The sequence below is a fragment of the Balaenoptera ricei genome, chromosome 8 (assembly GCF_028023285.1).
Source record: "Balaenoptera ricei isolate mBalRic1 chromosome 8, mBalRic1.hap2, whole genome shotgun sequence".
NCBI lineage: Eukaryota > Metazoa > Chordata > Mammalia > Artiodactyla > Balaenopteridae > Balaenoptera > Balaenoptera ricei.
Window position 1 is genome coordinate 107,563,872 of NC_082646.1, and position 27,745 is coordinate 107,591,616.

The 27,745-nt window shown below is 55.4% G+C and overlaps 4 protein-coding genes and 1 long non-coding RNA gene across 7 annotated transcripts; 3 read left to right on the forward strand and 2 right to left on the reverse strand.

The window, feature by feature from the left end:
* The first annotated feature begins 1,100 nt into the window (after nt 1-1,100).
* CCDC85B (coiled-coil domain containing 85B) lies at nt 1,101-2,112 on the forward strand. Its single transcript, XM_059932052.1, has one exon. It carries the CDS (start codon nt 1,265-1,267, stop codon nt 1,871-1,873), a length of 609 nt encoding a protein of 202 aa, XP_059788035.1. The 5' UTR covers nt 1,101-1,264; the 3' UTR covers nt 1,874-2,112.
* Nucleotides 2,113-2,713: 601 nt separating this feature from the next.
* FOSL1 (FOS like 1, AP-1 transcription factor subunit) lies at nt 2,714-8,596 on the reverse strand. Its single transcript, XM_059932049.1, has 4 exons — nt 8,304-8,596; nt 6,276-6,473; nt 4,238-4,345; nt 2,714-3,788 (listed from the first exon to the last, which is right to left on the reverse strand). Exons 1-4 carry the CDS (start codon nt 8,391-8,393, stop codon nt 3,369-3,371), a joined length of 816 nt encoding a protein of 271 aa, XP_059788032.1. The 5' UTR covers nt 8,394-8,596; the 3' UTR covers nt 2,714-3,368.
* Nucleotides 3,991-24,629, forward strand: LOC132370991 (uncharacterized). Of its 3 annotated transcripts, none has more exons than XR_009504728.1 (4): nt 3,991-4,045; nt 9,400-9,501; nt 9,751-9,835; nt 12,303-12,546. It is a non-coding gene; the product is annotated as an uncharacterized LOC132370991 (long non-coding RNA). The 3 variants fall into 3 exon arrangements; XR_009504727.1 differs by lacking the exons at nt 3,991-4,045; nt 12,303-12,546 and adding exons at nt 7,707-8,018; nt 24,224-24,629; XR_009504726.1 differs by lacking the exon at nt 3,991-4,045 and adding an exon at nt 7,707-8,018.
* C8H11orf68 (chromosome 8 C11orf68 homolog) lies at nt 22,552-24,771 on the reverse strand. The gene is made up of 2 exons (XM_059932048.1): nt 24,641-24,771; nt 22,552-23,973 (listed from the first exon to the last, which is right to left on the reverse strand). Exons 1-2 carry the CDS (start codon nt 24,754-24,756, stop codon nt 23,217-23,219), a joined length of 873 nt encoding a protein of 290 aa, XP_059788031.1. The 5' UTR covers nt 24,757-24,771; the 3' UTR covers nt 22,552-23,216.
* A 278-nt stretch (nt 24,772-25,049) lies between these two features.
* Nucleotides 25,050-27,217, forward strand: DRAP1 (DR1 associated protein 1). Its single transcript, XM_059932051.1, has 7 exons — nt 25,050-25,187; nt 25,431-25,503; nt 25,613-25,706; nt 26,000-26,119; nt 26,240-26,333; nt 26,560-26,648; nt 26,999-27,217. The coding sequence occupies exons 1-7, from the start codon at nt 25,146-25,148 to the stop codon at nt 27,102-27,104; spliced, it is 618 nt and encodes a 205-aa protein (XP_059788034.1). The 5' UTR covers nt 25,050-25,145; the 3' UTR covers nt 27,105-27,217.
* The last annotated feature ends 528 nt before the right edge of the window (nt 27,218-27,745 follow it).

The following is a 27,745-nucleotide window of genomic DNA, read 5'->3' on the forward strand; positions in this document are numbered from 1 at the left end:
CAGCCCACTCCTTCTGCATAGCTCTCCTTGCCCATTGACACAGTGTTCTTAGTAATCTCCCTGCCTACATCCCCTCCCTGTGGTCCATCCCACACACAGCCGTCCAAACAACCTTTTTAAAAAATGCGTATTTAAAAATGTTACTCTCCTGCTTAAATTCTTACTGGCCTGTGTAAATGCTCCAGCCTGGTATTGAAAACTCTTAAAAATCTGGCTTCTGACTACCTTTGTTACCTCCCTTCCTCTCTTACCACTTTCTCTAAGCACCTGCCTTTCCAAAACAAACAAATAAACAAAAAACCCAAAAAACAAGCTACTCTCACTGTTTCTAAAGCAGCGAGGCTCTTTCAGACCCCAGCGATTTTCATCATGCTATTCCCTCTCCTTGAAATAGCTCTCTCATTACTTGCCAAAGTCCTATGCATCTTTCAGGGCCCTTCGGATATCACCTCTTTTGGGAAACCTTTTGCAGGTAGGGGGTGGTCCCTCAAAATGTGCTCTTCTTCCATTTGCTTTTTGTTTAACGCAGCTTGTCTCCTCTGCCAGATTACGATCTCTTTAAGGACAGTATAAGGATATTGATCGTTTGTTTCTGCATAATCCTTACATACAATAATAGTTTATTGAACAAAAGAATCCCTTGTATGCCCCTCCCACTGGGCAGGACACGGTCCGTGAGAGGGAGAATAGGCTGATGGTGAGCCAGGACGTTTGGACTTATGTTTCCGTGGACTGGGAGCGATGCTCAGTGAGCCGAGACTCTTGAGTTCGAGCAAAGCTAGGAAGGAAGGAAAGGAGATCCGTCTGGATTTCGTCCGGGGGTGGGCAGGAAAGTCGGGGGCCGACCCCCGAATCTTGGTTCTCAGAGGGAGCTCGAGCTTGAGGAGGTCTGGAATTGGAAGGTACGAAGCTTCTGGTTTGCGGTTGACTGCCGCGGAGGTCGGTGACGCGGATACCGAGTGTCCGCGAGGGTCGGGAACTCCGCGGTCCAGAGTGGGCGGGGAAGGGTCTCGCTCCCGGTTCCTAGGCCCCGCCCCCTTCCGAGGGAGCTGGCTCGGATTGGCTGTTCTTCCTAGACGTCATGCGGCGCCGCCCCGGCGCGCGCCCCGCCGCGTGCCCACCCCCGCGCGGCTGCTGCAGTCTAAGCTAGCTCGACCACAGCCTGTCCGCGGAGCGGATGCCTGAGCCCCAGCGGCGAGGAGCTCGTCTTGGGGCTCCTGGGCCGCGGCGGCGGGCAGGCGATGCTCCAGAGGCTTGAGCAGCCATGGAGGCCGAGACGGGCGGCCTGGAGGAGCTGACGGATGAGGAGATGGCGGCTCTGGGCAAGGAGGAGCTGGTGCGGCGCCTGCGGCGGGAGGAGGCGGCGCGCCTGGCGGCTCTGGTGCAGCGCGGCCGCCTCATGCAGGAGGTGAATCGGCAGCTACAGGGTCACCTGGGCGAGATCCGCGAGCTCAAGCAGCTCAACCGGCGCCTACAGGCCGAGAACCGCGAGCTGCGCGACCTCTGCTGCTTCCTGGACTCGGAGCGCCAGCGCGGGCGGCGAGCCGCTCGCCAGTGGCAGCTCTTCGGGACCCAAGCATCCCGAGCCGTGCGCGAGGATCTAGGCGGTTGTTGGCAGAAGCTGGCCGAGCTGGAAGGCCGCCAAGAGGAGCTGCTGCGGGAGAACCTGGCTCTTAAGGAGCTCTGCCTGGCGCTGGGCGAGGAGTGGGGCCCCCGCGGCGGTACCGGCGGCTCGGGGGGCTCTGGCGCTGGGCCGACACCCGAGCTGGCCTTGCCCCCCTGCGGTCCCCGTGACCTGGGCGATGGAAGCTCCAGTACCGGCAGCGTGGGCAGCCCCGATCAGTTGCCCCTGGCCTGCTCCCCAGATGATTGAGGGCACAGCTTTGCGCCGACGCCCGCCCGGATTGCTCCTCCCGCGCGGAGATTGCGGTGGACCTCGGCACCCGGACGCCGCCCCCGCTGCGCACGAGGGGCCGCTGGCATGGACTTAGAAACCCTAACACTGAGGAGGGCCCCTGGCGCTCGCTGGCGGGGCAGGAGGGGGACTGGAGGCTGGAGCGGCGGGACTTGCTGGGGGCTGGGTGGAGGCTAATAAACTGAGGCGGAAGCAGAGCCCATGGCTGGGGCAGCGTCTGTTTGGGACTCGCCGGCGTGGGGACGAGGGCGGGGACGTTGAGACTGGGTACCATTCCCATCTGGAGGGACTGCAGAACTAAGGTGGCTGACTCCCCCATTACTTCCATCCTGGGGCGGGATGTGGGACCGTGGTAAGCCACTGGCTCCCCCCATCAGGCCCCAGGACAGGCCGTAATCCAGCCCCTGAAGTGTCTCCAGCTCCCTTCCCGGCTCCTTCCTGTCCAAGACAATGGGGCAGGAAGCAGGTGTTGGGGGCCTGAAACCCACTCAGCCTCCTCCCGGGAGGCTGGAAGGGGCATAACAGTGCCCTCCTGTGGGAGCGCTGTGGGCCCCCACCAGGAGGAGGATGGTAATCCTCTTGGCTTGGCACCTCACAGCACTTCTGTTCCTCCTCTCAGTCTTGGAGATGAGGCAGAACAGACGTAGCCTCACTTGTCAGATAAGAAAATCAAGGTCCAGAAATATCAAATAATTTGTCCAAGGTCATGTAGTGAATTGGTGGAGCTGAAATGGGAGCCTAGGGCTTCTGGCTCCAAATCTTCTCCCTTTAGCCTCTGGGTCCAATGAGAGCAGGCTAGAGCTTGCAAGGCTTTTATTCCATTTTGGCAGGTTTGTATAAAAATACTCTCTTTAGGAAAATAAATAGCAGCTGCCCACGCTGTGGAGGCTTGGAGCTAAAGTCTTCTCAGAGCTGGGGGCTGCAGGTCAGCTCATCACAGAAACCTCTGGCACCCTCCTGAGCTGTTCCATTTAGGAGGGACTGGCAGAGTGTCCTGGTTCAATAACCTGGTGCTGCTGGCAGTGGGGCTGGGTGAGTTAGTGTTCTCGGCGGGTAGAGCATCACCTCCTGTCAGGGGTAGGATTGGGTGAATCACAGGAAGAGGGTGATGATGACTATAGGGGTGATCTGCAGGGGTTTAGGGCTCCAGAGGACCTCTGAGAATCTACAAAGTCCCTTGGGAGCTGCCCGGAATTTTCTCCAACAAACAGGAACCATTTTGTCTCTGACTTAGTGCAAACTGTGCTAGAGAGGCCAGCTCTAGAGAAACAGTGGGCAGCTTTGGTAGCCCCAAGCTGTCACTACCAGGAAGCAAAATATGCCCAGTCTCATCTGGAGGGATGGAGAAGAATCTGCTGGGGTTGGACATGAGATATGGTCCAGGCCAGCTGGACCAATGGGCAGGGAAATATTGGTGAGGGTGGCACCCGCAGGGAGTGGGGGCTGGAGTGCCTCATAAGGCCAGGAGGGTTGGGGAGCCAAGGGGGTCAGAAGAGGGGTCCCCACTGCTGCTGCTACTCCTGCGGTGGGCTGAGGCACAGGGCTCCGGTGTGCTGGGGTAGGTGAAGACCAGACTGGGGGTGAAAGGAGTCAGGGAGGGTGTGGTCATGAGCGTGGGAGTGTGCAATGCTTCGGGTTCAAGCACAGGCCCTGGGAAAAGGGAGATACAAGGCACAGAGCGGGAGGGGGCTGGTGGGCTGCTGGTGCCACTGGTACTGCCTGTGCCGCTGGTTTCGCTCTCCTTGGCCCCTTCTGGGATTTTGCAGATGGGGCGGTGGGCTTCCAGCACCAGCTCCAGGCGCTCCTTCTGTTTCTGCAGCTCCTCAATCTCTCGCTGCAGCCCGGATTTCTCGTCCTCCAGTTTGTCGGTCTCCTGTGGACGATCAGGAGAGGAGTCAAGAGGATGAGGGCTGAATACCGCGGAGCCTCCCGCGGTGGTAGTGATTGGGAGGTTGGGCCGCGGAAAGTGGGGGGTGGTGGCGAGGGGGCGGGGGGAGTGGGGCGTCTCCAGCAAGTCTGGACTACAACTCCCATGAGTCGACGGGAGAAAATGGGCACGACTCCCATCAGGCTCGGGGGGCATCTTCGAAGGACATTGTTGGTCCCAGCTTCAGCTCTTCTCTGTTCAGGGTGAGACGTGCTGCAATTAATTTTTAATCACTTTTTCCTCGTCGGAGTGCGCCTCCGACAGGGAGCCGGGTGGGGGGGAGGGGACTTCATATACCGGCGCCCCCTGCGGCCCCGCGGGCTCTTGGGAACTCGGGACCTTCTGGGGTTGGGTGGGCCGGGACCTGGGCACCCTCCGCACTCGCCGGTGCTCACCGCCTGCAGGAAGTCGGTCAGTTCTTTCCTCCGGTTCCTGCACTTGGCCGCGGCTAGCTTGTTCCTCTCGCGCCTCACTCGACGGCGTTCCTCCTCCTCGGGGCTGATCTGGGGAGGGTAGAGAGAGCAGTGAGGTGGACTCTGTGCTGCTGGCCCAGTGATAGGAGCCTGGCGGAGGGCATGGCAGCGCAGGGGCGCCCTCAGCCTGCGTTTTGGGACCTCCGCACCCCGACCGGTTCCCCGCTTTAGTAAGCTTGAATGAGTCATATTTCCTCCTCGCACCCAGCTTTTGCCTCCTATGATTTCTCTCGGAATGCCCTTCCCGTCCTTCTACAAACCTTAACCCTCTTCCTCTCCCAGGACTCAGCTAAGATCCCCTACCCGACCCCAGCCGTTCCTGGAAGACTTCTTTCATTCCGCAGCTATAAGTGGCCTTTACTCCCCTGAGCCTCTGGGACCAGGCCACTCTTTTTAATAGGAACCTCATTCTTTTCAGTATCTTGATAACCAGGTCTCCTCTTCCCCAGGGGCTGTAAGCACCAAGAGGGGCTAATGGGAGTTGCTAAGTAGTTGTTCATCGGGAATCTACTATGTGCCAGCTAAGAGCTTTACACAGATTCCTTTTTTCTTTTAATCATTTAAATTTTATTTTATTTATTTTTTATACAGCAGGTTCTTATTAGTTATCTATTTTATACATATTAGTGTATATATGTCAATCCCAATCTCCCAGTTCATCCCACCCCACATGCCCCCCACCCCGCCGCTTTCCCCCCTTGGTGTCCATACGTTTGTTCTCTACCTCTGTTTACACAGATTCTTAACCCAACTTTTCGTGTAAGGAACTGAAGCCAAGAGAAGACGAATAACTTGTTTGTGGTTCCAGAGCAGAAATTAAAATCCACTCACTCTATTTAACATTGAGAAAGAGGCCAGCTGATGGAGACCACCTCCCCCGAAAGGACCCCACTCACAGCTCACAGCCCCAGTCTAGGAGTACCCAGGATCATGGCTGAAGGAAGTCCAGGAGCCTGCCTCTGGGGCTTACACCATGGTCCCCTTCCAGTTGGTCACAAAAGCCAGCCATTCTGTTTCTGGGGAAGTCACCCCTGGCCAATCGCACATCTTTCTTAGGATCCTGACGTCCTCCCCATCCTCTACCCTGCTGTCAGAGCAAGCTCTTTAAAGTGCAGACCTCACCCACTATAGTCTCAGATACCAAAATGCCCCGGAGAGAGGAAAGAGGAACCACTCCCTAAAGACCCTCTAGCTCTTATTCATTTATTTTGGCACAGACTTTTTTAGCAGTGTGCTGCTAAGAACCCTGGTTTGGGAGGTAAGAATTCCCAGCTCTCTAAGCTTCAAGCCTTCTCGTAACCTCCTAGTGAGACAGTGTGGATTAGTGGTTACGATCTGACTTTAGAATTGGACAGACCTGTCTCATTACTCACTACTTGTGTGATCTTGGGCAAGTGACTACCTCTCTGTGCCTTCATTTCCTTGGCTGTAAAATGGGGAAAACCAGAGTTCATAATAAGAGGGTTTTCGTGAGGATTAAATGAGATATAGAAACAGAGCCTCAGAGAGTAGCTGAAGGGAACCCTCCTCTTTCTGTTCTCTTCCCAGCAACATAGACAGCATAAGCCCGCCCTCTCCATACCTGTCAGCAGCTGGAGACCCTCTACTGTCCACACAACTTTCCACACATACACCTTACATGTTCTCACTGCTACCTCCGTTCCTGCTCCTGCCATCTCCTCTTCCTGGAATGTCTTTTCTTACATCTTTCTCTCTATTCAAATCCTACCCATCCTTCTAGGCCTGCAGGAAGCCTTCCTTGATCCGGAAGTGACTGCTTTTGCCCTCTGGGTCTCCCCAGGGGATCTCCTCACTTTCTGTCTTGGTCAGTAGTCACCAGTGGGTCTGTTCTCCCCATGCCCCTTCTAAGCCTGTGTTCTCCTTCTGGGCAAGAGCCTATGCTCTGCACCTCAGCACCCCTGTGGACACAAGAACCCGTGCAAACGCCACTGCTTCTTACCTGTTCACAGGGCCGGCGACGCACTGCTGGAGTTGGGCCCAGGGCCCGGATGACTCCTGGCCGGGGCTGTGGGGGACTGTACTGGGGGTAGGCCAGAGGCCTGGGGTAGCTGCTGGGTCCCAGGAAGTGAGGCTGAACCATCCACTGCAGCTCCTGGCTGCCACTCACAGTGTTGATGCTTGGCACGAGGTGGAACTTCTGAGGGATAAGACATGGCGGGCCAGGGATAAGGTCTCTGTGGATTGAGGGGCTTCCAGTAATAAAGTGTGAATTCCAGGTGCTGTCCCAACCACTTTACAAATACTGACTCATATAATTTGCACAACAGTATCTTCATTTTCCGACAGGAAAACAGTTGTCCCTAGACACACAGCCAATAAGTGGGAAGTGGGGTTTGGACCCAGGCAGCCAGGTTCTTCTTACCCGCTTTTGCACCCTGTCTGAGCCCCATCTACATAAAGAGGATAATGACAGCCCCTAACTTCGAGGGTGACTGGGAGAATCAGGTGAGAGAATGTGTGTGTGACAGAGCCTGGTAACTGGCAGGTGCCCAGCACACAGGGGCCGTGGTGGGCAAGAGCCACTGCTCTGGGTTCAAGCTAGCCCAGTTCTAATCTTACCTCAGCCATTTACTGGCTGTCAGGGCGAATTATTTAACTTCAGTGTGCCTCCGTTTCCTTGTTTTTAATATTGTCATAGGTGAGGATTACAGCATTTCACTGATGCTCACAAGTTCCCTTCAGTAGCTCTGAAATCATAGTTGAATTGGCAACTTCTTTAAAAAAATTAGTGGCACAAAATAATGGTGGGTTTTAAAATCAGTGGGGTCTTGGATTCTGTGAGGTAAAGTAAATGAGGTGGAAACTGCCCATCACAATGCAAGGCTGCACAGTATGCGCTCCAGGTATTACCTGTCATGATACTTTCAGCCAGAAACGTGAGGAATGGGTTGAGATGGGGGCTCAGTGTTCCGGAGGAGAACTGGGTTCAAGCCCAGGCAAGTCTGGACAGCAGTGTCCCCGGCTCAGCGCTGCGGGCACAGTGACCCAGTGACCCCAGTTCCGGGCCGAGGTGCCGCCGGCAGCATCTCCCGCTCCCGAGGTTGTCCGGGCCCGGGACGCTCCGGGCCAGGAAGGGAGGGGCGCTCCGGGTGAGTCAGCCACCGTGACTCGGCCGCCGTGACTCGGCGGAACGGACGCCGCTTCTTCCCTCCCCTAGCGACACGTGCTCACGGCCCCTCGACAGGAAATGGGCACCTGCAGCCTCCCGGGTCCCCCCCCCCCCCAGCCCGCAGCGGGCGCCGTTCGGGGCCGAGAGTCGGGGGCGCGGGAGTTGCCCGCTGCAGGACCTCGCGCACTTCCGGCACCCCGCGGTTTCCACCGGCCCCAACCCGTAAAAAGGTCAAGGGCCAGTCTCCCGGAGCCCACCAGGCTCCACTGCGCCGAGATGGGGATGAGGACTTGGCGACGGGGTGGGGAGGGACAAACAAACGGTCAGGCACACGGATGATCACAGACAGACTGCCGAGGATTCGCAGTCTGTCGGGGCTAGCCTGGCGGTGGATCCCGTGCGTAGGGACATCTCGGCGGCCGCGGCTCAGACTCCGGACCTCGGAAAGTGAGTCCGAGATGGATCAGACCCACTCTGATCCTGTCGGGGCTAGGACTAATCCCGGACTAAGGGGTCCCCTTCCGACGCAGATGGGACAAAGAAATTACCGGTGAACAGGAAGAAGGAAAGAAGGTAACGTAGACGAAGGGACAGATAGACAGCAGATAGAGACGGGAAGGGGTACGAACGCGAGAGGGGATGTTCGCAGATGTTTGCTCCGCCCGCCGCGCCCCTTCCGCTGGGTTGTGGGGGAGACAGTGCCCTTAGACAGCGGAGAATGGGCAGAATCCGCTGCCACTGCTCCGAGACCCAGTCCCTGCTCCTTGTTCCCGGTCCCAGTCCCCGAGTGTGCGGGAGCGGCCCGCACAGTCCCAGGCTCCGTCCACCTGGCGATCCCAGGCGTCGGGTTCCTCTCACCTGCTGGCCTGTCGCCGGGGGATGCGCCGGGCCGCCGTACGCACCGCCGGCCCCGGAGCTCGGCCCGGGTTCCCCGTAGTCTCGGAACATGCCCTGGGCTGGCTGCTTTGTGGGGTCCGCGTCGGCGGCTTCGGTTCTGACTCACTCGCTCCTAGCGGAGTCTTTTCTTTTTATGAATGAGAAGTCCTCGGGCTGAACCACTTCCACTGGGGGTGGGAGGGGAGAGCGGGCGTATCGCAGAGGCTCTGGACAACTCTGGGCTCCACCTCTCCAGACGCACTGCCTTTTGTCAGTCCGCCCTGAACTTTTCATCGCCTCCTACGGTCCAGTAGCCGACTTTTGTTGGGCAAAAGGGGCGGACTTGGCGGCCCCAGAGACAGCGGCGGGTCCGCCCCCTCTGACGTAGCTGCCCATACATGGTGCAATTTCCTCGCCGCGCCCAAGTGGAGCGAAGGATTCCCCTGCGGACAAACACACCTGAGAGCAGCCGGGCGCCCCGCCCCACCCAGCCCCGCCCAGGCCCCAAGCGCAGACCTAGACCCCCGCCGCCAGACTCCAGAGCCTCTCACTGCTTGGTCTGGCCTCAGTGTTTGCATCCGTAAAATGGGACGAAATAATCACATAGCGAGCTTGCCACGCGTGGGAAGTTGGAATGAAGAATGTGAAAGGGGTCTGGAAACTGTAAATCAGATTATAAATGTGATTGATGTAATTATTATCATCATCATCATTTACTGCCAGGGACCATGCTACTGCCATTATTTCATGCCAGGAATCGTGCTACTACCATCCAAGTCATGGCGTGAGGCCCATTCACTGGCATTGTTTTCAGGTTCAGGTATACTAAAAAGTAAATAAATGATAAACCAGGGTTACCAAAATGGTGTATATTTTAAATGCTTACAATGACATGTTAATGCTTTGAACTACCCACAAATACAATGCAATATAATTACACCACTCACAGGATAATTTCAGGAGCTATAACAAATTTTAATTCAGAGCCCCTATAAGCAGTGAGAGCCTGTGGTGGGACACAGTTGTCCTGTGCTCTGATAAACGCCATCTTCTTTAAATACTGTAACTGCTCTTCCAGGACTGCGTAGTCACCAGCCTTGTTTGGGGATTATGTCAAAGGTCTGTGTGAATGTGAGGCCAGGACCAAATGTCAACAACCAAAGACCAACAACCATGGGAGGTAGGTGTCGTTATCATCCCCATTTTACAGATGGGGAAACTGAGGCTGAGAGATGTTGAAATGAGGTGCCTAAGATCACTAAGCCAGTGTCTGAAGCAGGTTGCCAAATCAGGGCTGTGGGAGCTCCAAGCCCAGGCTCAGGCAAGAGTTTTCAAAGCCCTCCCAGACAGACATGTTTTCACACATGCACAATATCAGTGCTGAAAGAACCACCCCAAAACTTCTTCTTTGCCGCTTCCCATTCTACAGATGAAGAAACTGAGGCCTGGAGAGAATAAGGAGCTGCCAGTGTCACACAACTACAGAGAGAGCTGGGATCTCCTGCTTTCCACTGGTACCTCCTTTTTTAAATTTTATTTATTTATTTATTTTTGTCTGTGTTGGGTCTTTGGTACTGTGCGCAGGCTTTCTCTAGTTGCGGTGAGCGGGGGCTACTCTTCGGTGCGGTGCGCGGGCTTCTCGTTGTCGTGCCTTCTCTTGTTGCAGAGCATGGGCTCTAGGAGCGCAGGCTTCAGTAGTTTTGGCACGTGGGCTCAGTAGTGTGGCTTGGGGGCTCTAGAGCTCAGGCTCAGTAGTTGTGGCGCACGGACTTAGTTGCTCCGCGGCATGTGGGATCTTCCTGGGCTGGGGCTCAAACCTGTGTCCCTTGCATTGGCAGGCAGATTCTTAACCACTGCGCCACCAGGGAGGCCCTCCACGGGTACCTCCTTTTGATCAGCTCCAGTTTTGTCCTCAGGGAAGGAAGATTTCAGGAAGGTGGGGACCTGGGCTGCCTTCCTTGGGGACAGAGGCCAGGGTCAGTGGACACATTCAGGACTTAGAGACAAGAGGCCAGCTTGGCCCTGGGCTTCCAGTCTCAGTACTACCATTTTCTGTCTCTGTTACCCTGGGCGGGTCACCTTCCTTCTGAGTCCCACTCCCAATGGGTATAATTGAGCCTCCTGATGACCTCATGGGGTTGCTATGGGATCAGATGAGATCACAAATGTGAAAGTGCTTTGTAGGCTGTAAAGTGATGTGCACTCAGAAGGTGGTTACCAGCCTGGTGCCTCTCCCTTGCCCTTATTCTACTCAATGCTTGTCATTCTCTAAAAAGAAAAGGAACCACCAGCAGTTTACCAGAATGAGAAATATATGGGGGGGGGGGGGGTGTGCGTGTGTGTGTGTGCACGTGGGTGCATGAGAGAGAGAGAGATTTTTTGAGGCAGTGTGATTCATGGAAAAGAACAGGTATGCTGGAGTCAGACAAGCCTGAGTTCTGAATTCGAATTCTGGTTAGGCTGCTCACCAGCTGTGTGCTCTGGATGAGGCATACAATCTCTCAGAGCCTCATCTGTAAAATGAAGACATAACGATAACTATATAGTGATAACATCTCAGGGTTGTCAGAGAATAGATATAAAATAATGTCACATGCTTCATACAGCATATAGTGAAAATTTGACAAATAGCAAAAATAATTACGTGTTAATAAAAAGCCCCAGGGGTGGTAGCTTTGGGGGCTCTGATCACATGCTAAGGTACTCATGCGCATGCACACACACTAAGTGATATCTGAATTCCTTGGCTAAGTCCAAGCAGGACAGGTCAAAGTGACACAGGCAGCCAGGTGGTGCGAGGCCTAACACAAGTCAGCCTTGACTGCATTCGTCTGCCGGCTCCAGAAACACCACCCTGCCCCCACTCCCCAAGCGGCCTGGGACAGTGACTGAGCAGGGGCTCAGGTTTCGTGTGTGTGTGTGTGTGTGTGTGTGTGTGTGTGTGTGTGTGTGATTGCATGACTCTGAAAGTCCCTTCCTGCTCTAACCGTCAGTGGAGCCACAAGGAGGTCCTTTCAGAGGCAGCACATTCCAAGCTCCTCAGTCACTAACGCCCGCCTCGTGGCTGCAGTAACGTTCCTGGCCCCTGACCTCACCAGCTCCCACCCAGGGAGGCCTGGTGAGAATCCCAGGGGGCCACAGTTGTTTCAGGAGTCTGGGGGCTGGAAGGTCTGAAAGACCCAGGCATTGTCCCTTGGCAGATGTGTGAGCCTGGCTCAGTCACTTTCCCTCTCTGAGCCCCTGACAATCCCCACCTCCTGGGGCTGCAATGAGGCGAAAGGAGGCAGTGGATGAGTGTGCCTTGCGCCCAGTAGGTCCTGTCAATGCTCCCAGGGCACTGTAGGTGATGTTTATGTTTTCCAGTTTCCGTTCACTTTCTACATTGAAGTTTATTTATTTTTAAAATTGAGGTGAAATTCATATAACATACAATTAGCCATTTTAAATTAATTTTTTTAAAAGTCTATTAATTAATTAATTTTTGTTTTTGGCTGTGTTGGGTCTTCCTTTCTGCACATGGGCTTTCCCTAGTTATGGCGAGCTGGGGCTATTCTTCGTTGTGGTATGCACACTTCTCATTGCGGTGGCTTCTCTTGTTGCGGAGCACGGGCTCTAGGCCCGCGGGCTTCAGTAGTTGTGGCTCGCGGGCTCTAGAGCGCAGGCTCAGTAGTTGTGGTGCACGGGCTTAGTTGCTCCGCGGCATGTGGGATCTTCCCGGACCAGGGATCGAACCCGTGTCCCTGCATTGGCAGGCAGATTCTTAATCACTGCGCCACCAGGGAAGTCCCTTCCTAGCCATTTTAAAGTGTACACTTCAATGGGATTTTGTGCATTCACCATGTTGTGCAACCACCACTCCTCTCTAGTTTCAAAACTTTTAAATTATCGCAGAAAAACACTCCATATCCATTAAGTAATGACTCCCAATTAGCCCCTCCTCCCATCCCCTGGTATCCACTAATCTGCTTTCTGTTTCTACAGATTTGCCTCATCTGGACACTTCATATAAATGGAAAATTTACTGTACAATTTGTGACCTTTTGTGTCTGGTTTCTTTCACTTAGCATAAAGTTTTCCAGGCTGATGAGTGTTGTAGCAAGTAGCAACACCTCATTCCTTTTTATGGCTGAATAATATTCAATTGTATGGCTATACAACAATTTATTTATTCATCAGTTGATGGACGTTGGGTTGTTTCTACTTTTTGGCTATTATGAATAATGCTTCTATGGACATTGTGTACAATCTTTTGTGTGGACATGTGTTTCCATTTATCTTGGGCATATACCTAACAGTGGAATTGCTGGGTCATATGGTAACTCTCTGTGTAATCTTGTGAGGAACTGCTGGACTGTTTTACACAGTGGTTGTACCCTTTTACATTCCTACCAGCAGTGCCTGAGGGTTCTAATTTCTCTACATCCTTGCCAACACTTATTATTTTCTGTTTTTAAAATACATCCTAGAGGGTGTGAAGTGATTGTGTCTTTTTTTTTTGGAATTTAATTTAATTTATTTTTTTATACAGTAGGTTCTTATTAGTTATCCATTTTATACATATTAGTGTATATATGTCAATCCCAATCTCCCAGTTCATCACACCACCCCCCCACCCCACCCCCTGCCGCTTCCCCCCCTTGGTGTCCATACATTTGTTCTCTATTCATTGTGTCTTGATTTGCATTTCCTTAATAACCAATCATGTTCCTTAATGACCAATGAACATCTTTTCATATGCTTGTTGGCCATTTGTATATATTTTTTGGACAAATGTGTATTTAAGTCCTTTGCCCATTTTTAATTAGGTTGTTTCTTTTTGTTGTTGCTGAATTATATGAGTTCTTTATATATTCTGGCTACCAAACGCTTATCAGATATATGATTTGCAAATGTTTTCTAACATTCTGTAGGTTGTCTTTTCACATTCTTCATAAAGTCCTTTGATGCCCAAAAGTTTTTATAATTTTTTTGAAGTTCAGTTCATCTATTTTTCCTTCTGTTGCTCATGCTTCCAGTGTCCAACTGAAGAATCCATTGCCAAATTTGAGGTCATGAACATTCACCCCTATGTTCTCTTCTAATAGTTTTATAATTTTGATTCTTATATTTAGGTTGTTGATGAAATTGAAGTTTAACATACCTACAGTAAAGTGCACTCATCCAACATGTTCAGGTCAATGATTTTTTACATGTATGTAAACGCATGTAGCTACCACCCTGATCAAGGTGTAGGGTATTTCCAACAGCCCAGGACCTCTTTGTGCCTCCTCCCACTCACCATCCCCCATCTATAGGTAACCACTATTCTGACTTCTAGAGTCATAGATCAGCGTTGCCTGTTCTTGAACTTCTTGTAAATGGAAACATACAGCATGTACTCTCTTGGGTCTGGTTTCTTTTTTTTTTTTTTTTGGCCACACCATGCGGAATGTGGGATTCTGGTTCCCTGACCAGGGATCGAACCTGCGCCCCCTGCATTGGAAGCGCGGAGCCTTAACCACTGGACCACCAGGGAAGTCCGGGGTCTGGCTTCTTTTACACAGCATGTCTGAGGGAGTCGTCTACATTGTTGGGTAAAGCAGTAGCTTGGTCTTTTCCATTACTGTGTAGCATCTCATTGCACAAATATCCCATAATCACTCTCTACATTCTTCTGATGATGATATTGGGGGCTCTCCAAGTTTGGGGCTCTTCAGAATAAGGCTGCTGTGAACATCTTTTTTTTTTTTTTTTTTGGCTGTGCTGCGCGTGACTTGCAGGATCTTAGTTCCCCGACCAGGGATCGAACCCGTGCCTCCTGCAGTGGAAGCACGGAGTCCTGACCACTGGACTGCCAGGGAATTCCCTCGTGAGCATTCTTGATATGTCCTTCGGTGGCCAGTTGCACTCACTTCTCTTGGATATGTGCCCGGGGTGGATTTGTGGGTCATAGGGCACCCATAAATTTGGCTTTGATTCTCTCCAACAGTTCTCCATCCCACCAGCAGTGGGTCAGAATTCCAGTCTCCCCACATCTGGAGGTGACATTTCAGTTCACTCCAACAAAAAGATTTCTTTCCCTTGGTCCTAGTCCCCTCCCATCTGTTCTGGACACTCTCCACAGCCTCCAGCTTGCTCCCTCCCCTCCACTTCCCACGAGCAGCCTGAGGAATTTTTAAAATCCTGACAATGTTCACAGAAGAATCTTTTACAATTCTGACCATTTCACCCTCAGACTTGGACCCTTCCGAGCCACCACGGCACACTTCAAATTGCTACACAGGAGGGTCTGAGGTCTGGGAAAGGGTGGGGTCAGGATGCTTGATACACTCTGTGTTCTTTTAGGTTGTCTGTTGATTGGGGGACTTGGAGGGCCAAAAGGGTCACACTAGCGGCTCACGCTCATGTAGCTCTTATGAACCAGGCACTGTTCAAAGTAATTCATTAATCCTCACAACAACCCTGTAGAGACAGATAATAATATTATACCCATTTTACAGATTAGGGAATGGAGGCATAGAGAAATTAATCAACTTGCTAAAAGCCACACAGCAAGGAAATTGTGGAGCCAGGATTTGAACCTAAGCAGTCAGTCTCCAGAGCCTGAGCTCCTCACTGCCTTGCTGGTCTATCCTTTGAAAACAGCCAGAATCTTTAACATGGCATCCCAGGCCCTTCCAGGTGTGGGCCACCTGCCCAGGCTCCTCCCTCAGCAGCACCCAGTTACTCTCTCTGCTCCAGGCTTACTACTGGACCAAGTTTCTCACCTTTGCACAGGCTATTCCCTCTGCCCACAATGCCCTCCCTCATCCCCTTGCCTGGCCAACTCTCATCTTGCAGGTCTCAGTTTCCCCATCACTTCCTCAGGAGGCCTTCCATGAGTCCACGAGTCCTTTATTTATTTACTTATTTATTGGTTGCATTGGGTCTTAGTTGCGGCACGTGGGCTCTTTCTTCGTGGCATGTGGGCTCTTCTTTGTGGCACGCGGGCTTCTCTCTAGTTGTAGCGTGTAGGCTCAGTAGTTGCAGCACTCGGGCTTAGTTGTCCCACGGCATGTGGTATCTTAGTTCCCCGACCAGAGGTTGAACCCGCGTCCCCTGCATTGGAAGTTTGATTCTTAACCACTGGACCACCAGGGAAGTCCTCATGAGTCTTTTTTTTTTTAATTTTTATATATTTATTTATTTTTGGCTGCATTGGGTCTTCGTTGCTGCATGCGGGCTTTCTCTAGTTGCGGTGAGCGGGGGCTACTCTTCATTGTGGTGCACGGGCTTGTCATTGTGGAGCACGGGGTCTCGGTGCACGGGCTTCAGTATTTGTGGTTCTCTGTAGAGCGCAGTCTCAGTAGTTGTGGCATGTGGGCTTTGTTGCTCCGCGGTATGTGGGATCTTCCTGGACCAGGGCTCGAACCTGTGTCCCCTGCATTGGCAGGCGGATTCTTAACCATTGCGCCACTAGGGAAGTCCCATGAGTCCTTAACCTAGGTTAGATCCCTCACGTAATAGAGTCCCATAGCACTATGCAGGCTGTTACATTTTTTTTTAACCGGCTCAGAATAATTTTTAAAGATTTTCTGTTTGGGGGAGACAAACACAAAACACTATATATACATAGTGTGTGTAAGAGAAAAAATTATTTTAAAACATGATTTTTATTTTTTACTTTGCCTTACGTTTTTAAATTTTTCATTGCATTTGTTTTTCAACTCGGTAATACATTTACATGCTTCAAGATCCAGAAGCTACACAAGGGTATACAGTGAAAAGCCTCCCTCTCTATTGTATTCAGTCTCTTGCCTATCTTTTTACCCAGAAGTTAGCCTGCTCTATACCCTGTTTTGCTCCTTGCTTTTTTGTTTTCTTATATCTTGGAAATGCTTCCACTGAGTATATATAGACCTGCCCCATCAAACAAAAATCTACTTCGTTGAGGTATATTTTACATTCAGTAAAATTTACATTTTAAAAAATGTGCTGGTCTTATGTTTGACCATTTGTATTCACTCATGTAAGCACATTCCAGTCAAGATACAGAATATTTCCATCCGCCAGAAAATTTTCTCCTGCCCCTTTGCAGTCAATCCTCCCTTACCCTAGAAAGTCACTTATCTCGGTTCTATCACCATAGATCAGTTTTGTCTCTTCTAGATTTTCACATCAGTGGAATCGTACAGTGTGTGCTCTTTTGTGTCTGGTTTCCGTTTCTCACCATTATGTCTGTGAGATTCATCCAGGTTGTGGGTAGCGGTAGTTCACTTCTTTTGATTTCTGAGTCTGGTCCCATTGCATGATGGACACGTTTATCCATTCTCCTGAATTAACAGAGTTAAAGTTGAATGGAACCAGCAGTTGGGGAGGTAGGGAGGTAGACTTTGTCCTGGCCCCAAGGTGTTTACAGCCCAAAAGAGGGATCAGCTGCTGAGGAAAACATCCCTGGTGGAAGGTAGAGAGTGCTGGGGCCAGGAGCTGGAGAGCGCCAGGGGCATTACAGGAGCGCCCAGGAAGGAAGAATGCTTTCCTATTGCGAGGGTAGAGGGAGCAGGTTTCCTGGCTGATGAGTATCTGAAGATGGGGGCGATATTTCTGGATTTGGAGTCAGTAGGCTTTACAAAGGCCTGGGGGTTGGGGGAGGCGAGGCCTGGCTCCCTGTTGTCCAGGGCATGTGGTAGAATGTGTATTGGGACCATGATGGGAAGGGTGGGCCGAGTGAGGCCTAAGCCAGGGCCCTTAGTCCCGTGTGAGGGGCTTGACTTGGGCTGGAGGACAAGCGGACCCCTGAGTGCTGTTTGAACGGGGAAGGGACCTATGCTCACTTTACTGAGGCTGGAGTCTGGGGAGGAGGGGGCTGGAGTCCCTTATGGGAAGGTCTTCTGGCCCGTGGGGTTGGAGGGAGCCATTTGGTGGGGCCCGGGCTGAGGAAGAGGGTGGGATGAGAAGGGGCTGGGCTGCTGCTTCCAGGGCCTAGGTATCACCCTCCTCATTCCCCAGATGCCACTGAGCACTGGTCCCTCTGCTGTCCTTTGAGCCTCATGCCACCCTGCTGTGAAGGCAGTCCTGTCCCCATGATGCAGAGGAGCACAGGAGGAAAAGGAGCCGGGCTAAAGGGTTACAGGGAGTCGGGGCGGGGCCGACCTCTCCATCCCAGGGCATTGGGGAGAGTAACTACATGGTCCCAGCTCTGGCTGCACCTCTGATTTGTGCTGGGACCTCAGGCCAGTCTTTTTCCCTCTGGGAGCCTCAGTTTTCCCTTCTTGCAGATTAATGGTTTACATACGGTGATCCCTAAAACCAGAGGTTTCAGCAGAGGTGCGCTGGGGGGAGGGGCAGGGCAGACTGGGCCGTCATCCCTCTTCCAACCAGCGCGGCTCAGGGAGGCAGGTGGGATAACGACGTGAGCTCTGGAGTTGGATGGCCTGGGTTTGAGTCCTGGCTGTGTGACCTGGGTCATTCTCTTCTTTATGCTTGTTTCCTCACTTGTAAGACGGAGATCATAATGATTGTACACGCTCTTCAGGGGATTATTGGGGCAGTACACGAGGGAAGGCGTGGATGGCACTTAGCACGGGACTGGTATAGTAAGCGACCAATACATGTTAGTGAGGGATTTCTTGCTGTTATGTTTTGTGCCATGTGGACCATTTCCTCTGAATGCAGGACATCGAGGGCTCTGCTGTTGGTGCCCATGATGGCGCTCTGCCCACTCAGCCTGGCCTCTTATTTCTTGGAGTAGCTGCTGTTCCCTGCAGACCCAGGCCCAGGGAAGTTGGGGACTGCCACTCAGTTCTTGGACTCTCCTACCCTCCCAGGCCTGAGGCTTCCCGCCACCTCCGGGCTCCAGGCTCCGGGTGCCAGCTCTGGCTGTGGGCCAGGAGGGGGATGAAACTCTCATCCTGGGAGGAAAGGCTGGCGGGCCTGGGCTGGGCTAATAAACCGCCCCACCCTCACTGGGAGGACCTCTGGGCACCCGTGTAAACTGAGTCATGGGGGGCAAGGGGGTGAGTCATCCGCTTGTGAGTGGGAGCCAGATGGGCAGAGGTTGTCTGCGTGGGGTCCTGGGCTACACGCCACAGAGCCACACCCTCAGCTCCCCTCGAGTAGCCAGCGGGCCCCTGGCCCCGGGCAGAGGGCGCAGGGCCGGCCTGCTGAGGGGCAGTGGCCTGGAGGCTGGACTCTCGGTGTGCACGTGTGTGCCTGTGTGTGCGGGCATGAGTGTGTGTGGTGTCAGGGCCGGGGGCAGGCAGACAGGAAAGGGAGGCTCTGACGCGGGGGGGTGAGGGGAGGGGGGAAGGATTGGGCTTTGGAAGGAAGTCAAAAGCCTCCAGAGGAAGATTTTGGCGGGAATGCCTCGCTGCCCTCTCCTGCCCTCTGCGGGTTAGGCTTATTTTTTTTCTGCAGGAGCCAGCTTTCTCCCTTTAGCCTTGGAGGAGCCAGGGTCCCGTGGGTGACCTGCCTGTCCTCTAGGGTTCCCAGGGGCCTGAGTTGGGACGTGAGGATAAAGGGTCCCCAGAGACCACTTCAGACTTCACCCCAGGGAGGTCTCTGGCCCCTGGGGCCAGAGGTGCTCAGGGAGAGGGGGGAGCACCCTGCCGCAGGGCTGTGCACAAGCGCTCGGGAGTTGTGGAGAGCCTCCGGAGCATTTCCAGCCTTGACCGTGGCCGTTACTTAACCTCTTTCTGCTCAGTTTACTCCTCAGGAAAACGAGGGCTGTGAGGACCAAAAAGGGGTGAATGCGTACAAACTGCTTAGAGTAGTGTCTGGAACAGAGCAGGTCTGCGTGTGTGTTTGTTCTTGCTATCTGAGCCTCAATTTTCCCATCTGACAAATGGGTAAGGGGGGGGAATGCCTGCGGTGCCCCTTGTCCGGCTGTCGCTCTGGTTCCAGTCTCTGCTGTTATTCCCTAGGAAGCTGCCCCGATGCCCTGCCACCCTGCCCAACTCTGTCCCTCTGTCCAGCCTGGGGGGTTTTCAAGCCCTATTGGGAGGCCAGTAATCAAGGAAAGGTGGGTTTGGTGGGTTTCTGGGCTAGGTGCCCTCAGGTTACTCCTCAGCACCTGGGGGATGCGCGTCAGAGAAACGGGGAGTTTCCCTCCTCAGATGAATCAGCTGTGTGACCCAAGCCTGGTCTCTGCCAGGGCCCCTCCCAGTGGGCGGGAGTGGGGCGCAGCTGCCCTGCTGGGAAAATCCCCAAAACCTCGCCAAAGCTCTGGCTGAAGCTTTCTCCCGACTCAGCTGTTTCCTGTCCTCCTGGCCCCAGCCGGAATCAGGAGGTGGGCAGAGATTCTCCCCACTCACAGACTAGCCCCTCTGCAGCCTCCTGCCTGGGGGCTGGGGGTTCGCGGTGCATGCGAGCGGGAGTAGGTGCAGTGCGGGTGTCCTCCTTTTCCTGGCTCCGTCATCCTTCCGTGGTCTTATAAAAGCGAGCAGAGGACAGGGGCTTGTCCAAATTTACCCAGCCTGGCCTACCCCGGGTCAGGGCTGCCCCCTGACGCCTGTATGGGAAGGGGCCAGCCAAACAGGACACAATCCCCTGCCAGCCTGAGTGGGTGGGTCTTGGGAGCTCTTGCCCTGGCAGGGGAGCAGTCCCCACTGTAGGCCCGGGAGGTCCTTCCTGCTTAGTAGGCTTAGTCACTCTACTCTCTGGGCCTCAGTTTCTCCAACAGTAAAATGGGAATCTTAGTCTTGGCCCAGCCTCTCTCTCAGGTGGTTCTGAGGACTGAACCTGTGTGCTTTACAAATCAGATCCTAAGTCCTTGCTGGATCTCAATTATCTCGGCAGCCCCCCCTCCCCACAGCACTTTCATATAGTGGGGGCTCAACAGTGCACTGGGTGCTGTGGAGCTGAATGACTGGGATTCAAATAGTGAACCCTGTAACCTTGAACCAATTACTGAACCTCTCTGGGCCTCAGTTTCCTCTTCTGCAAAATGGCAATAATAATAGAGCTGGGCGAAGCTTAGGTAACGTAGGTACACACTTAGCACAGTGCCTGGCTCTTGTTATGGATGGAATGAGGAAACTGAGGCCCAGAGACAGAGGGCAACTTTCATTCAGTCACTCATTTATTCAATCATGTTTATTTGGCACTTATGCTAAGCCAGGTCCTATGCTGGATGCTGAGGACACCCTGTGGGATAAAGCGCAGCCACTGTCCTTGAGGGGCCTCAGATGCACAGATGAGAGCCACAGCTGCGTGTGCGTTATGGGAGCCTGGGGTGAGGATGGATGGGGGAGGGGGAACCTCTGAGAGGATGACACCTGAGCATGTGCATCTGAGATCTGGAGTCAGCCAGGGAAGCAGGTGAGGGTCAGGTATACCAGGCGGAAGCAACAGCATGAGAATACGCACAAAAGTGAGGAGGCCAGCGGGCGTGCAGGAAAAACACAGGCAGCTCATGGTTCTGGACCCAGAAGTAGTGAAGCAGGGAGTGGAGGAGATGAGGCTGCAGGCAGTGGCAGGGGATAGACTTGAGTCACTCATTCATTCATTCAATAATTAATTTATGAAAAGGTTGCTCTGGCCACACATTGTGCTAGGCCCTCTGGGGACAGGGCTGAGATTTAGGCATTGTCCCTGCCTTCACTGAGCATAGTCTGGGCACGTGGCTTAGGGGCCAGCAGCGGGAGAGAGACATTAATCCAGTGGTTACATAAGTAACCCCTCGATCCTTGCTGCAAGGCAGGTGTTCAAGCAGAAGGAAGAGCCTGAGGCCCAGGGCTGCCTGCCAGGGGTGAAGGGAGAGCCAGTTGGCTCCGGCAGGGTGAGCACAGGCAGAACGGGGCGCCTGAGGGACGCTGGCGCAGCTGGGGGCGAGGGCTGGGCCATAACGGGCTCAGGGGAGTGGACTCTAAGTTGCAGGCTGTGGGGAGCCACAGAAGGGCTTTGAGTAGCAGATGGACACAGGCCGCTCTGCAGGGCAGCGGGCAGTGGGGGGAGGGAGGGGGAATGGGGCAGACGAGGCCAGTTGCAATGGTTTGGGAGAGAGAGTGAGGAAGGGGCTAAAGCAGGGCCATGACGATGGGGAAGAGGCGCTAAGTGTGTGAAATGCTTACTTATGGAAGAAGAACCAGGTGGTGTTGACACCACTTGGGCATCTTTGTGGGACCCACAAGGGCCTGGCCAGGATCCTCCCAAGCCTTGGCCCCATTTGGGTAAGTGCAAGGCACTGACAGTCTGAGGGGCACCAGGCTTTGACCTGGAGACCACCCAACCCTGGGAACTTCCCAGGGCTGGGCTGAAGGGGACTCAGCTCTGGGTGCGGAGGAGGCTGGGGAGGGGGCCGAGCCAGCATCTATGACTCACCTACTTCCACCCAGTCAGCCTGGTGGCATCTCCGCTCCCCTGCTCCAAATTCCAATTTGATGAGGCTGCTGGAGGCTGAGTCAGCTCCGGCACGGCACGAGAGCAACGTCCCAAGGGGCTCCCTCCCTGCCAGGAGCCCCCAGCCAAGCCCAGGGCCAGGGCCGGGGCCGGGGGCTATGAAGCCAAGCTCCCAGAAGCTATAGCAGCCTCAGCTGAGCGGTATGGCCCAGGGAGGTCATGTTGAGTGAATGTACCTGCTGGGTTGCAAAGAGCTAACTGCAGGTGAGGCCAGGGACGCCACTCTGCCTGAGAACTGGGGTGCAAGTCTTAACTCTGCCCAACTCACTGCGTGACCCTGAGGGAATCTATCTCCCCTCTTGGCCTCAATTTTCTTGACCATAACTTGGGCCAAAATCTTCTCCTGTTAGGTTGCGAGAATTAAATAATCCATATGGGAGTGATGTGCAAACAGTCTGGTGGCCTCTGTGATGGTCAGGGTGGTGGGAGAGGTGAGTATAAGTGGAAGGACTTCCAAGGCTTCTTAAGGCTGTGCAGGTTGTTCACTGCACAAGGTTATCCAGCCTAGGCAGTTGAAACCCAACCCATCCTCTGCTCACCAGACCATGTGCCCTGGCCTAGAACTGCCAGGACCAAGGAGGTACCTTTCTCTAGTGGGTACAAATATACCCTCTGAGCTAGCAGTAGCCCCTCAGACTTTGCTGGGCCAAATCTTTGAATTTATGGGAAGTCACTGAGAAACTGATTCTGATTCTTGGGATGGAGGGGAAACAGGGCCGGCTTTGCAGAGGCTCTCAGAGAGGTTCCCAGCCTTGGCTGTGAGGCATATCTTACTACTGGAGGCAGTTGGGGGGGGCCCAATCAGAGAAGAGGGGCAGTCTCTCCTAGCCCTGCCTCTCTCCAGCAACCAAAGCAGGTAACCACCAACACAGTGTTTTCAAAAACACTCAAGACACAGACCCAAGCTGGGTTTTATTGAAATGCCAGGAGGAGGCATGTGACAAGGTAGCCAAAGAAAGGAGGAAGGTGGTGTGGGCTATGAGATGGCAGGGAGGGGCAGGCCCCGTATCCATGGCCCTGGCAGCCCCTGTCTCTGCCAGGGGCTGAGTGGAACCATGACCCACCCACCCCCAACAAAACGGCATGCTCAGGCCTGCAGGGCCTCTGCCCCCTGGACTGTGAAGGCCCCAAGGCGAGGGACTGGAAGCACGAGGTCTTCTCTCCCGCGAGGGAGGAAGACAAGGGGAGGATGCAGGAGGAGGGGGAGGTATAGCCAGAACTGAGAATATGGCCAAGGAAGGCTCCCCTGCGGGTGGCCGCGCCCAGCCTGTGGTCCTGGATGACCAAGGGGAGCAGCGGCGAAGAGAGAGGCTGAGGGTCTGGCACTCAGGGAGCCAGAGCCTCCAGCCAGTGGGGACTTGAGTCAGCCCTGAACACAGGACAGAAGTTCAAAGGGTTCGTAGACGCAGGCAGTTCCCGAGTGACCCAGTCCTCAGAGCTGGGGACGCTCAGCCTTCTTGGGACAAGGAGGGGGAAGACAGACGGGAGCATCCATCCCTAGCAGGGGCGGCAGAGGGTGGTCTCCCCCATTTGGCCCCACTAGGTCAGTTCCACATTGTTGGCACGGTCCAGCACACGGGAACCACGGGCACTGCCCCCCAGCTGGAAACGGCTCTCATAGAGAGTGGGGCAGAGGTGCCAGCGGTTGGCCCGGTAGATGCCCAGGTAGGTGTAGACGTCAGGTTTGTAGGTGAGCAGACACTTAATGCCTGCTGCACGGATGGCTGCATCTGCTTCCAGTACACCCAAGCGGTCCGTGAAGTCGTCTGTATAAACACAGATGACCTGCCGCCCACCCTCCTTGGCCCGTGGGCTCACCTTGGCCACCTGAAGCCGGCCCTCGACCACGGCTCGAGCAATGCCAGCCCAGGCGTGGTCCAGCTTGAAGCCAGGTGCCAGGTGTATCAGCCATTTGCCAGAGAGCACCTGGTGGGTGATGGCCAGCTGGCGCAGGGTACCTGGCGTGATGGGCCGCCCGCTGGTCTGCAGAGCCTCCCAGGCTGCCTGCAGGCCCTGCACATCACCCGAGTTGGGGACGTAGCCCTGCCCGTATGCTGCAATCCAGCCCACAGGCTCAGAGTTGGGCGAGCCAGGGTCCCCATAGCGGGTAACTTGGGATGGTGGGTACTTGGCCAACCAGGCATCCAGCTCTGTGGCAGGTGTGGTGCGGGCGTCAAACACCAGCCAGGGGTCCATGTCAGCTGCCATGGCCTCTGCAGCCAGGTGCTCGGCCGTGAAGCCATCTTCACGACCACCTGGAGAGTCCTCGTCCTCCAGCTCCTCACCTGGTTCCATCCTGCCGTAAGGGAACTGAGTTAGGGCAGGTCCAGGACAGACCCAACTTGCAGGGCCCTAGTGGGTGCCAGACACTGAATTAACTGTGTGGCCTTGGGCAAAACTTAAGGTCGCTGTGCCTCAGTTGCCTCATCTTTACAATGGATAACAACTGTTCCTGTCTCAAACAGCTGTAGAGAATTAAATGCCTGAGATGGAACAAAAGCTGTGCAGATGTTGTTAATGTTATTACTACTCTCCCTGACCTACAGATGAGGAAACCGAAACTCAGAGAGACGGGACTCACCCAAGGTCACACCTGCACTGAGTGACAGGGCCGAAATGTGAATTCAGGAACCTCCCGGCCCTGCCAGAGGATGGCAGCTTTCCCGGGCGCCGGGAGTTAATGGAAGGAGGCAAAGCACACGTTCGCGCAGCACCGCGGCAGGCCCCATGGCGCCAGGCCTCCGGGCGGGCGTTATCCAGCCCATTTAACGACGAGTACACTGAGGCCAGAGACGGCAGTGACCGATCCAAGGCCAACGGGGCGGTGTCCGGACTCGAACCCACGGTCGATAGAGCCTGCAGGAGGGCCAGCCTCCCGCCCCGCCGCGCCCGCCGCCATTAGCGCCCACGGCCCTAGCTGCACCCCCGCCCCTCCCTGCCCCCTCCCGCCGCCCCGGGGTCACCTCCGGCCTTCGCTGCGCTCGGCGCCGGCCCAGCCCGGGGCCCGGCTCCGCTCCTGCCGGGGCTCTGCGCCGCCGCCGCGCCCCGCCCCCGCCACGGCTGCCGCCGCCGCCGCCATCTTAGCGCCCCGCCGCTTCAACAACAACTTTATAGACAGGCGCAGTACAGTGGGGGCCGGGGAAGGGGCGGGGCCGTCGGGGAACGCGAGGAGGGGCGGGCCTGCGGGGGGCGGGGCTAACGTTCGTTCTTCTGGCCTTGTGGGTGAGCGGGAGTGGCGGTACGGTCCGGGACAGAAGCGCACCGCCTGGGAGGCTCTAAGGCGAGGGCGCTCGGGCCCTGCGGGCGGTGTCCTGACCGGCGGCGCTAGGACCCTGTGGGCAGCGGCGGGGGCGGAGCGGGCGGCACCAGGACCCGGGGGAACCGCGGCGGGCGGGCGACGAGCAGGCCCGGGGGCCGGGAGGCTGCGGGCGGCGGCGCTGGGCCCGGCGCAGCGAGAGAGGCCCCGAGATGCCGAGCAAGAAGAAGAAGTACAACGCGCGGTTCCCGCCGGTGAGCACGTGGCCAGGCCCCGTAGGAGCGGCCGGGCTCTCGGGAGGCTCCGGCCCAGGCCCGGCTAGGGAGGCGGGCGCATCGCGATGTTCGGGGGCCCGGACGCCCCGCCCCCTTCCGTGCCCTCTCAGCGTCGGTGCCCCCCGCCCCCTTTCTCCTGGGATGCTCCCTTTCTCTCCCCCCACTTAAGCACCCTTTCCGGGACGGAGGCGACGGGGTCCGAGCTCTCTACCCCCTCCCCAGGCACGGATCAAGAAGATCATGCAGACGGATGAAGAGATTGGGAAGGTGGCGGCGGCTGTGCCTGTCATCATCTGTATCCTGTCGGGGGCTGGTCGGGTTGAGGGAGGTGGGGGAGGCCGGCAGCCCGGGGTCGCTTTGTGTGGGCTGGGACACCACCCGGCGTTCTCCTTGACCCCCCTGAGCTCGGGCGCTCGAGCTTTTCCTGGAGTCACTGTTGAAGAAGGCCTGCCAAGTGACCCAGTCCCGAAACGCCAAGACCATGACCACATCCCACCTGTGAGTGGCTCTGATCTGGGAGGGCCCGGTTGGGGTCCTCTTCCAGGAGTTCACACGCTTAGGGGAGGCTGTGCCCTGATAGTGCGGGAGGTAGGGGGTGCTGGGAGATCAGCAAGGCCTCAAAGACTAGTGGGTTTGAACTTGGGAGGAGAGGTTGGGTGTTCTAGCAAAGGGGGGGATGGTTGGGATTGAAATTTTCCAGGCTCCATTCCCCTGACATCCAGAGAGCCCCTTGCTGAGGGCGCAGATGGCTGTGCCCCACCTGAGTGCCATCCCCTCCCCACCTCTTCCAGGAAGCAGTGCATTGAGCTGGAGCAGCAGTTTGACTTCTTGAAGGACCTGGTGGCATCTGTGCCTGACATGCAGGGGGACGGCGAAGACAACCACATGGATGGGGACAAGGGTCCCCGCAGGTGGGGAGCCAGGGTCCAGTGTCCAGGTGGGGGAGGCCAAGGCCCCTGGGGTTGGGGGTGGCTGGGGGGTGGCAAAGGAGGGGAGAGACCTCTGGGCAGATGCACTATACCTTCCTGAAGGGGCCGGAAGCCAGGCAGCAGCAACCGGAAGAATGGTGGGATGGGAAGCAAGGGCAAGGACAAGAAGCTGTCGGGCACGGACTCGGAGCAGGAGGTGAGTGAGGCCCCCGCCCTCTGTGCTGCCCCGCCGGGCAGGCAGGGCAGCCTGGCATCCGGCCAGACCAAGCCGGCTGGGGGCCTCGTCCCATCCTCACCTGTGATCTTTTCGTTTTGGTTTGTTTGCTTGTAAACTGGGGCTACGGAGGTCCATCTCCTATTTCTGCTTTTCGGTGATGAGCCCATGTCTTTCTGGTCATCTCTCATTCCTGCCTTGTTCCCAGGATGAGTCTGAGGATACAGATACTGACGGCGAAGAGGAGGCACCACAGGCCCCACCCCAGGCCAGCCACCCCCCTGTCCACTTTCAGAGGTAAGCAGTTCAGTGGCACCAAGAGAGGGCCAGCCGACCCCAAGGCTGACTTGTCTCTCCTGGCCTCCCTGGCCACTTGCTTCTGTTGGTTGTAGCAGATTTCGGGGATAGGAGGGGAGGAACTGAGGAGGACTTAAAGGCTGAATACTGTGCTCTCAGAAGGTCTCCTCCCCCTGGGTGGGGCTGTGTGACCTGCCCTGGATCCTTCCCCTCTCTGGGCTTGGCTCCCTGTTGGTACAGAGGGCGGTGGGCTCCAGGGCTGCCTGTGTGGAGGACCGGGTGGGGCTGAGTGGGCAGGAATGGGCACCGGAGAGTGGCCTGATCTTCCTTTCCTGCTTTCTGCCCTGCAGCCCCCCGACACCCTTCATGCCCTTCACCTCGACTCTGCCTCTGCCCCCAGCACCCCCAGGCCCCTCGGCACCTGACGCAGAGGATGAAGAGGATTATGACTCCTAGCGCCCTCTGCCCCCCAGGCCCCACCCCCTTTTAGTTGGTTTTAGTTGCTCTGGGGAGAAGAGAGAAGTTAGAGCTGTTCTTAAATTTATTAATAAAACAATAATAAAAGGGAACACCAGTGTCTGTCCCAGCTTGTGTCCAGGGCTTTGTGGCCTCCTTCCCATCCGTCCACCTCGTTCCCCATGCTGAGCTGGGGCCAGGAGCCGTGGTGGGCTGGGCAGCAGCTGACTGAAGGGAGGGGCCGGAGGCCACGGTTCTGCCAGGGCAGGACCCGGGGTGCTGATGGAAGGAAGGCGGGTCAGAGTGGCGGAGGGCCTGAGCTAGCTGGTGCCGGTCATGCTGGGAGACAACCTGTCTCATTGTGCTGTGTGATCCTGGGCAGGTTTCTGCCCTTCTGTGAGCGGCCTCTTCTTGTCTGTCTAATGGAGACCGCTCTGCTCACTCTGGGCTGCTGCAAAGGGACAGACGGGACAGGAAACGGCAACAGTCTTGAAAACTAGAGCTTGGGCCAGTTGCCTTGCAGGGCGTGTGGGGAGGGGCAGTGGGAGCAGAGGTATGTGGGGTTGTGGCGGCCTTGAAGGCTGGCTTGTGAGTGAGCAGGCTGTGACCCTGAGTAGACCCTGGAGCTACGGGGCGTGAGG